The following is a 10,373-nucleotide window of genomic DNA, read 5'->3' as shown; positions in this document are numbered from 1 at the left end:
TTTCCAACAAGGAAACGGTATGTCTTGCGTCTTATTTTATTCTTACTTTTTTTCCATATTCTATAATTTGCGAAAAATGATCTTCTGCTTGTGAAAACTACCTTTAAATCTGTAGCCACGTGACCTTGCAAACGACCTCTAATTTGGTATTTGCATCGTCTGTCTCTGGTTGTGCTTAACGATAACCCCTACATCATTGACACGCTCGGAACACGTTCATTGTCCGAGTGTTCAAATAAGAGATCAGTAACGTCGAATTTCTTGCCACTTTCTACTAAAACCGGTAGTAAAAGATCCACGAATCATCCGAGATATGATACGAACGACAACGGGCCTACGTAATGAATTGGCAAACGCAATACTACGAAGTTCTGTGCGGACGAATACCGTAAGATCTGTGATCATACGATGTCTTCACAGAAAATATGTACAAAGGTATTTCATTTTCCGTTATTACCATCTTAACTTATTGTTCTAAGTTTTGTCGTCCTCTGATTAAAATTTACCTCATTGGTTATGATTAAGGTTATTTTAAAGTCATTCTATCTTCCAATTCTACTTAAAAGTTTTCAAGTATGGCATTATTTCCACCTGTTATTGATGAGGATAATCAAAGCCATAAATGCAAATGATTTCATAATCCTCTTTTGCTTTTCTCTATTTTAGGACAATTTTATTATATTTGATTTGCATTAGTCTCTTATTCATTCAGGATACTTAATAGCATAGATTTGTATTTTTACATTTCAAGGAAAATTTTACACATTCTTTTAGAATAATTTATTCATTTTTATTTGATACTTAGGATTCAAATTCATAACACCTTACGTTTTACGGTAACTCCGTGGAAACAACAGTTAAGGTATTATGCAGATTATCCAGATCATGTCAAAGTGCAGCTTCCTGCGTTATCACCTACTATGGAAACAGGCACAATTGTCAATTGGCACAAAAAGGAAGGTAATGTAAATAATTCATGTGTATAATAAACTCATTAACAATTGTTGGTGTTGTATCATCATTTTAGGTGACAAGTTGAATGAAGGTGATCTACTTGCTGAAATTGAAACTGATAAAGCTACGATGGGTTTTGAAACACCAGAAGAAGGCTATCTGGCAAAAATTATAGTAGCTGCGGGAACAAAAAATGTCGCTATAGGCAAATTAGTTTGTATAATTGTCCCTGATGAAAGTTCTGTAGCTGCCTTCAAAGATTTTAAAGACGATACTCCAGCAACTACTGCATCAGCTACCCTTACATCAAGTGTTCCTACGCCATCTACTTCTCCACCATCTACTCCCCCACCATCCCCTGTAACGCCACCAGCACCTGCAGCACCTTCCGCCCCAAAACCACTGCCTACTGCATCAGGAGAGAGAATATATATTAGCCCATTGGCTAAAAGACTTGCAGCTGAAAAAGGCCTTGCTTTGGAGGTAAATTTTAGGTCATATAAAATTAAAAAATTTTAAATAATTCTATTACTTTCTTAAAGGGTTTAAGAGGTTCAGGACTATATGGATCCATAACATCCAAAGATTTAGTAGGTGCACCAGCTATGGCTGCTCATCCTACAGTAGCAACAACAACAGCTACAACAGAAGGGATGGATGTTCCAGTATCCAGTATCCGCGCAATAATTGCAAAGCGTTTACTGGAAAGCAAACAAACAATTCCACATTATTATTTATCAATAGATGTAAAAATGGACGCCGCACTCGAAATGCGAGAACAATTTAACAAGATGTTAGAAAAAGAAAAAATAAAGCTTAGTGTAAATGATATCATTATCAAGGGAATGGCTATGGCTTGTAAAAAAGTACCTGAAGGTAATAGTGCATGGTTGGGAGAAGTTATTAGACAGTAAGTAATATGTTGTAATAAATAATTGCTATTAGTAGCAGGAATTATAATCATATGGATTAAATTTCCTCTTTCTTTCCCCCTTTTTTTTTTTTTTTTTTTATTAGATACAATAATGTTGACGTAAATGTAGCAGTCAGTACAGAAAGTGGCCTAATTACACCAATAGTTTTTGGTGCAGACACAAAGGGTATAGTTCAGATTAGTAAGGATGTAAAAGAATTAGCTACAAAAGCGAGAGAAGGAAAATTGCAGCCGCAAGAGTTCCAAGGAGGAACTATCACTTTGTCAAATTTAGGAATGTTTGGTATTAAAAATTTTTCTGCCATCATAAACCCTCCTCAGTCAATCATTTTAGCTGTAGGCACAACTGAAACCAGGTTAATACCCGCCAAAAATGAAAAAGGGTAAGTGTTTTTCTCCAGCTCTTTTTTTACATAATATTTTACATTTTATTCTTTAGTGACTTATTTTTTTTAGATTTACAACCACCCAATTTATGTCTGTCACTGCCAGTTGTGATCACCGTACCGTAGACGGTGCAGTAGGCGCACAGTGGTTAACAGCTTTTAAGAACTTCATGGAAAATCCAACAACTATGTTGTTGTAGTAAATCTAGCCACTGAGAAGTTCAATGGGGTAGTTTCAACAGGTGCAAAGAAACATTGTTATGTTCAGGAAGGTGACCAAGAATATTCTGTACATTTGTGTATAGTACAATATAGAATTGTGTTACTTTACGCATTTGTAAACCATCAATTTTTGATAGATTCGAATTTTTCAAAGTCACATTGTATTTCTTTTATGTAAAAACATTGTTAGGACAACAATATTTGCGGAATCAAGGTGACATTATACCATTAGATCATATTTTTCCTAATGTACTATATATGTGGTTTTTCATTGAATATAAAGTAAAAGACTGACGATTAATTTCACCATTAAATAAAATAACAATCTCATTACTTTATTATTGGTGTAAAAACCACATCTTTGTCCCAGCAATAGTAGTGGTCACGTGTAAATATGTGTATTTATGAAATAATATTATGGCCACCATACATTGCAATAATTTAATTATAACTTAGGGGAAATTGTGAAGGAAAATGTGTCAAAATGTTTATAGTAAGTAATATACGTAAATGTATATCATATTTAATAAATTGTAACTTACAGATTTAATGTTATTTTTATTTTTAAGCTTGTGTTATATCTATGGATACGTAAAATAACAATACAATCCTATTATATTATGTAATAAGTAATAATAATCATGATAATCATATAATGTCATTTATGAAGATTGAAGAAAGCGCGGTTATCGATCATACTGGCGGAACTGCTGTCAGAGAGGAAATGAGAATGCTCACACTAATAGACCTGATTGTTCCCGAACTAGTGCTGCACCATGCGGCCAAGTGCTGAAGTCAAAGTTAGCATATACAATATCCTATAAAATTAGAGATCTGCTCTGTTTGGTTCTTTGAGATTATTGCGGGTGCGAGTAAATATGTTAAAAAAACAGCTGTCGAAGGATGGATTAAAACATACGTTTGGTTCACAGGACGTAACACTTATATTATTGCGAAATATATATGGATCATAATTAACATCGTTTTTTAAATAAAGTGTGTTTCTTTAAATATTATAATCATATACATTTATAAATATAAAGTTAATTTCGAATTCATAACCTACCTTATTAAAAGAAAAATGTACTAGATTATCCAATGATCATATCCAAGGATCATCACTCCAATGAGTGCTACCGCTACTCACGTGTATATGTATACTTCAGCGGGCAACTATCAGAAAACGGAAATCCAGACATCATTCTCATGGAATTGTCAAGATTTTTCGAGTCATAGAAACAAATATAAAATTTTATCAATCACATTACATTTTAAATCAATATAAAGGTAATACCTTAATAATACGGTGAAGAAGAAAATAGGTAAAAATGTCAATAATTCGACAAAAACATTTAATATATCTATATATACTTATTGACATTTATGTTGTAAGTAGTAGGCGAATATTTCAAATGAATAATGATATATCAAATGCTATATGTATTTAGCGATTATACCATACTTTATTTATAAATTTCATATTTAAGAAATAATTTCCCGTAACTTATTTTCTATTACATAACAATGTGAAGCTTAACATTTTTCAATAATAATATAAAATTCAAAATGTTATATTATTTCGAATTTTTGAAAAGCAGCAACTAATAGAATTTGTTGATTATAACGCCATCATTTGATAACACTTTCTTCATTATATTATATATATATTTTCATTGTTTAAATAATATAAGATTATGAACTAGTTATAATACACTTTATATCGTATTTGGTGTTATTTTACTTACAAAAGTGTAAGAAACATGTTAGTAAAAGTTTTGTAAGTTTTCGCAAAAAAGCTGATTATTTGATTCGTTTTAATCATTTTAGAACAATAATATTATATCTTAATTAAAAAGGACAGTGTAAATAGTAAGAAATATATCTTTAGAAACCATTTAATACATATATATTGTTCATATACATTATATTATATAAAAATATGTCACGTGTAAACGCCAATCAATCCCGAACGATCAACCATAGTATCAACCATAGAATGAAACTTTTACTAACATATTTGTTATATTTTTCTAAATAAAATAAAATGAGACCAAACACGGTACAATTTGAAGCATATTCGGAAGCAGATATAATATATGATAAACTAATAATAATATATAAAATAAATAAATATTATAGAAGGAACTATATTTAATTATTGTTATTATCTATCTCAGATAGAAAAGTAGAACCGTACAATGAAATAGGCTTTTGTAGCGTGACACCATATCGATTATGGCTCGTTTATGATAGAACTAAATAGGTTCTTATATATACTAGGATAGAACAACTTCCACACATGGCCGCGTGGTCCAGCTTAGTATTGTAGAACAACCAGAACAGTGACGTGAGTATTCTCATTTTTTCACAAGCGTAACATGCTGTGAATATCTCAGAGAGAGAGAGAGAGAGACGGAGACACTCTATTCATCTCTGTCTATCTGGCAAGAACACTAACTTTACTGTCTTCCATGTTGATTTTTCACGACTGGTCATGATTCAATTTTCGGGCGGTTTTCCCTAGTGAGTGTCGAGATCTGTTTCATGAGAACCATGGTTCATATTGTTGCCAATATAGTTTGAAAGTCACACAATTTTACTGTGGATATTCCTATAGATGATAGCAGACGACAGATTTATCAGAAACTGTTTTAAAACTAGCACAAGTTGTTATTACACAAACATAATTTTTGTAATCATCAAGAATCATATTTTAGTATTCTATTGACTTTATGTACAACTGGTTAGTACTTTTCTAACAAAAGTTTCTGTGAATATATACATGTTTTTCCAATAATAATTATATATAAATATTACAATTTTATAATAGAAAAATTTTCATGTAAATGGAAGTAATATACAGGATGTTTTAGAAAAGATTCCGATTTTAAGACTTAAAGATCTTATAACATTCACCAAATAAAAAATATCTGATCGACATATCTTTCGACATAAAATCAACTTTTATTGTTTATTAGCGTTGGATACCATAAGTGAGTCTTTTCGCAATACATTGAATTATATAGTTAATGAAAGCGACCGTATTCACTAGTATGTAAGTAGTACTTATATACATAATACTATCCTACATACTTAGTTCGGTTTATCATTCTTTAGAAGTCTCTTTAATGTTACGCATAATTGCTTGACAGTGTATTTTTTCAGTTTGGAAGACAACGAATAATTTTACATGCAGACTATTATGAAAACCACTTACAATTTATACAATTATGTATATTCATATAAACTCGGAATAATTGAGTTGAATTCCACAATGACGAGTTAAATCATTTAAATGCCAAAAATTAAAGGATGGATGTTACGGATAATGTTGATGGAGCTTTAGATCCTCGAATACAGGTAATTATCTTTATAAAAATAATTTTTCCATTTGTTTTGCTTATGCCAATAAATATATATTTTTTTAAAGTTATAGGTTATATGCGTAAATAAATGATTACTAAATGCAAACGTAATGCCTAATACAGCCTGGTACCATGTTCCACTTTGCTTTCACTTCATTTTCATTCTCAACGTTTGTCAAATAATAAATGTATATATCTAATAGTAGTTATTTAATTGTAGATTATTATTTTGATAATGTTCTTAAAATAGTTGTTTAATATATAATATCTATTGTTGCAAACAATGTATAACGTGTAGTTATTTTTATTTCCTTAATGTTATTTGTTAATATCAAAATAATAATTGTCTTTATTATAATAATAATTATTATTATTTTAACGAATAATTTGTAAATAGTAATTTATACAAATTAAAATTATTATTTGATCTATAATTTATCAAATGTAAAAATTGTCTGCTGGAATTCACTGTTTTTTATTAAATAGGAAATATGTAATTATAAATATTAAAATCTTTGTAATAGTAAAAATATCAACCACTAAGAAACAAAAAGAATAGAAATTATATAATAATTAAAATAATTAGAAATACTTCCATGAAATTTAACTATATATAAAAAAGAATATCTCAAAGAATATATGAAATCCAGTTATAATTTTTTATAACATTGAAAATACAAAATACTAATATGTTGCATATTAGACAAAATTATATATAGCATATAGAAATTGTCATTAAAAAATAAGTGCCACAAAATTATTCAGTATAAATCATTTTGAATTTTTAGATTGAGTTAGAGAATTTGAACGATGCAACAGATGATATAAATAAACTTGAAACTGAATTGGATGTAAGTATTAATTCTTTCAGACAATGAAGTTAAAAGCTTTTTGTACTTTGTGTATAAGCTATATTAGGATATTGATTAAATGATTTTACATAACATTTATGATGTTCAATTTGTATATAAATGTATTAGTTTTTTTTTTTAATAATATTTAATTCTTAATGATATATAATATTTATTGTTCAGGAAGCTCACACTGCTTTTAGGCAACTATTATCTGAAACTACCAAAAGATTAAAGGAAATATTAAATAAAGTAGGAAATAGTTGCGTTGAAAAAGCAAGGTGTTATTATGAAGCACTTGAAGTGGCACGTCAAGCTCAGGTGAGACCATAATTAAAATATTTATTAAATTTTGAGATATAATTGAGCAAAATTTGATACAGATAAAATGTCAACAACAAGCTCAACTATTCCAAAGAGCAAGCGAAATTCATGTGGCGGCAAAAGAAACTGTGGCATTAGCCGAGAGTAGATTTATGTCACATCAACATGAATGGAATTTTGATCAAGCATGGCAGGATATGCTAAATCATGCAACGCTTAAAGTAAATATGATAAATTAATAAACATTAAACTATATAATAAAAAAAAAATGGTGATGATTATGTTAAAACATGTACATATGAATATGATGAAGAAAGAATAAAAATTAAAGTTCAGTTCAGTTAATTTTGATTACATTATGACTTAGGTTATGGACGCTGAAAATCAAAAAGCAGAATGTGGTAGAGAACATTACAGAAGGGCAGTATTGTTTCATAATGCTGAGAAAAGATTGTTACAACTAGAGGAAAAACATCGTCGTTCCATAATAAAAGCGCGACCATATTTCGAAGTCAAAGCACAGTGTGATCAAATGTTAGCAACTCAGAAAGAACGAGTCGAATGTTTACAAAAAGCAATACAAGATGCAAAGACTAATTATGCCACAAGTCTCCGTAGGTTGGAAGAGATTAGTAATCAAATACATCAACAGCGTCGAGATTATGGTATATACTACTTCATATTATTTTGATCAATAATTCTTTATAGTTAAATTTTTTAACTTTATGTTAATTATATCTTTTAAATCGCATTTACAGATTTTATAGCTAACGGACCCAGAGAACCAGGCGTTGGTGCAGAATTGGTTAGTCCACAAAAGAATTCAAACTATGATGTAGAATTTAACCAATTAAGTGGCAGTAAAATAAAGGATTTCATGAATAATCAACTAAAGAAATATAATAGGATACAAGATTATGATGTGAGTAAATACTTTATTATGTTTTTGTTATAAAAATTTGTGCATTGATAAACATCAATTCTTAATTGTCCCTTGTATTACAGAATGATTATCAGTTACAAGAAGATACTGAAAATCTTGGGAAAAGATCGGTTGATGGAAGCGAAGCAATATCTTCTCAATGGGAGTTTGAGCTAGGAGCTAACATAGAAAATTTGAATAATTTATCTGTCAAGAATTCTGTGCTTGATCATGATAGTAAAAACGAAAGTATGTCTGATTTACATTTCTATAACGAGGAAAATGCAAAATCAAATAATTTCATACAAGAATTAAACTATAAACTTTTGCAAGATACAGATCATTTCATGCAAAATTTAAGTCAATCAAAAAAATTATCAAATGATTTTCAAATGTTGAAAAATTCATTTGTAAATACGCGTTTAACGAAACATTTTGAAGAATCAAATTCAGTAAAACGTGAAGTTATTGATTCAGTAATGTTAAACAAACATAAAAGTAATTTAAAGAATTGTGTATCGAAATCGTTAAATAATACTCCTATAAAAACAAATATACTTAATTTCAGCTCGAAATTTACAGAAATGAGTATACGTCAATGTATAGCAAAATATGTGCCAAATAATGTTTTCAATTTTGGTTTTAATAATAACAAATCTCAAAGTAGCAGCGATATTAATTTATCTTTAAATCTTGATACCAATTCCATAGAAAAACAACAAAGTTTAGATGATATTATAGATCATAAGACTGATCGTGAGAATCTCAAATTTGATAATGTTACAAATTTAGAATATAATAATACATTGAAAATAAAAGAAGCTAATGATAATGGCCTAAATAACGCAAAAAAAGTCTATGATGCACAATTTAATGACTTTAACAGGATAAATTTACAACCGAAGTTTAGATCTAATTCTACACATTTCTTATCTTTTAGTGCCAGCTTATCGCCAATAGAAGTAAAATCGATTGATTTATCAAGTGAAAAGTCTTTGAATAGAAATTTAACTGATTGTAATCAATCTGTTCCAAAACCAAAAGAAGAGCAATTAAGTATTAATGAATTACCATTATTGTCACTATTTGAGGAAGGTAATTCCTTGATCAATAGTAAAACTAAAAGTTTTAGTATGATTAATTTAGGTGAAAACCGGAATTTCGTACTATCGGGTGACTTACGTTTAAATAATGCAAAAAGCACAGAAAAATTGGCAAACTTGAAAGATGGTTTCTTTCTTAAGTCTACAAGATAAAGAATAAAAATTACAATCAAGTGAAACAAATGTGATATATTATAAATTTTATAATTTTTTAAATAAGTTTAAACATAATTTCATAAATGGAATTGTACTATTTTTTACTTTGAGTCATATACAAAAGTTCAATAATATTGATTGTATAAATTTTGTTTGACAAGTAGCTATAAAATAGAAATAAATATGAATTATTTATCAAAAAAGAAATTTATAAAAAGTAATTACATAAAAACAACATTTTATTAGTGCAAAATGTATGCAAATCTCATGCATATCAAATATAGCAACTTAATTTGGACTTTAAAAATGTATATATAAAAAAAGACGTTATTTCAAGAAATTTGTATCTTCATGATAACATTTTGTAACAAGTACATAATCCATACTTATGTTCAATTATATTCATTAAATTATTTTTCATTATGGTTTATTGCTAGCGCACTTTATTAATTATATATATTGCTTTTCTCAATTCTCTATGTTTATTGCAGAATTTTCATGTTATAGAAAATTGTATATTTATGATTCAAATTGAAAAATATTTTGTTTCTATGTAGAAAAAGTGATATCAATTTTTATAAGAATGTAATCAATTAAAATTGTATCTAAATACGTATGTAAAAGATGTGTAATTTTTGTCAGAAAAAATTTTAAAATTAATTTTGTTATGTAGAATTTATATTTATTATACAGACTTCTTATTTCATTTTTAATTTATATAATTGTACAATAATTTTCGTTTTCATATTAAGTTTTTAGGCAATCTTCCTTGGTGCCGTATAATTTATTAAAAGCTTTTTCTTGTACAGCATAATTTTAGAATAATACAATTATTATAAAATTATCTGAAATTAATCAAATTAATTTACATTTAATTCCTTTATATTAAAAATTTGCAGTTTTTTACCGATTTTAATAATTAAATGCAAAACTTATGAATGCCATTAATAATATCGATTTGTCATCTATGATTTAATAGAAATTCATTTGTATTTTTTTATGTAAATATTGTATACATATTTCTAGATTTAGATAATAAAAATTGTATTGGCCTGTAATTCTTTTTTACTTGAGCTATGTATGGTACCATTTCCTGAACTGAGAATATAATTTTTATATTTTAAGATAATAATTAAAATTAACGTTAGTATTTAGT

The 10,373-nt window shown here is 28.1% G+C and overlaps 2 protein-coding genes across 7 annotated transcripts; both read left to right on the top strand.

Annotated features, from left to right (window-relative positions):
• The first annotated feature begins 39 nt into the window (after nt 1–39).
• On the top strand, nt 40–3,046 carry muc (dihydrolipoamide S-acetyltransferase muc). The gene is made up of 6 exons (XM_033342848.2): nt 40–435; nt 806–960; nt 1,028–1,437; nt 1,497–1,864; nt 1,972–2,271; nt 2,345–3,046. Exons 1-6 carry the CDS (start codon nt 314–316, stop codon nt 2,472–2,474), a joined length of 1,485 nt encoding a protein of 494 aa, XP_033198739.1. The 5' UTR covers nt 40–313; the 3' UTR covers nt 2,475–3,046.
• A 1,669-nt stretch (nt 3,047–4,715) lies between these two features.
• On the top strand, nt 4,716–9,420 carry LOC117161386 (uncharacterized). 6 transcript variants are annotated; one of them, XM_076617794.1, is made up of 10 exons: nt 5,081–5,239; nt 5,327–5,489; nt 5,662–5,856; nt 5,927–6,049; nt 6,650–6,712; nt 6,896–7,033; nt 7,096–7,257; nt 7,404–7,701; nt 7,795–7,958; nt 8,042–9,420. In XM_076617794.1, the coding sequence occupies exons 4-10, from the start codon at nt 5,972–5,974 to the stop codon at nt 9,212–9,214; spliced, it is 2,076 nt and encodes a 691-aa protein (XP_076473909.1). In that variant the 5' UTR covers nt 5,081–5,239; nt 5,327–5,489; nt 5,662–5,856; nt 5,927–5,971; the 3' UTR covers nt 9,215–9,420. The 6 variants fall into 6 exon arrangements, with proteins under 6 accessions (XP_033198749.1, XP_076473909.1, XP_076473907.1 ...); XM_076617792.1 differs by having other exon boundaries at nt 5,327–5,551; XM_076617793.1 differs by having other exon boundaries at nt 5,327–5,551; nt 5,649–5,856.
• Nucleotides 9,421–10,373: the final 953 nt, after the last annotated feature.

This window comes from Bombus vancouverensis, chromosome 4 (genome assembly GCF_051014615.1).
Source record: "Bombus vancouverensis nearcticus chromosome 4, iyBomVanc1_principal, whole genome shotgun sequence".
In the NCBI taxonomy this organism is placed as follows: domain Eukaryota; kingdom Metazoa; phylum Arthropoda; class Insecta; order Hymenoptera; family Apidae; genus Bombus; species Bombus vancouverensis.
Note: the sequence above shows the minus strand (reverse complement) of the source record. Positions and strands in the feature narration are given on the sequence as shown.

Excerpts from the sequence above, each read along its gene's own strand:
- LOC117161386 (XM_033342858.2), top strand. The coding sequence starts at position 5,972 with ATGCCTAATACAGCCTGGTACCATGTTCCACTTTGCTTTCACTTCATT. Across the intron at positions 6,050-6,649 it reads ACGTTTGTCAAATAATAAAT|ATTGAGTTAGAGAATTTGAA; the intron begins GTATATATCTAA and ends TTGAATTTTTAG. Across the intron at positions 6,713-6,895 it reads AACTTGAAACTGAATTGGAT|GAAGCTCACACTGCTTTTAG; the intron begins GTAAGTATTAAT and ends TTTATTGTTCAG.
- muc (XM_033342848.2), top strand. The coding sequence starts at position 314 with ATGATACGAACGACAACGGGCCTACGTAATGAATTGGCAAACGCAATA. Across the intron at positions 1,438-1,496 it reads AAAAAGGCCTTGCTTTGGAG|GGTTTAAGAGGTTCAGGACT; the intron begins GTAAATTTTAGG and ends ACTTTCTTAAAG. Across the intron at positions 1,865-1,971 it reads TTGGGAGAAGTTATTAGACA|ATACAATAATGTTGACGTAA; the intron begins GTAAGTAATATG and ends TTTTTTTATTAG.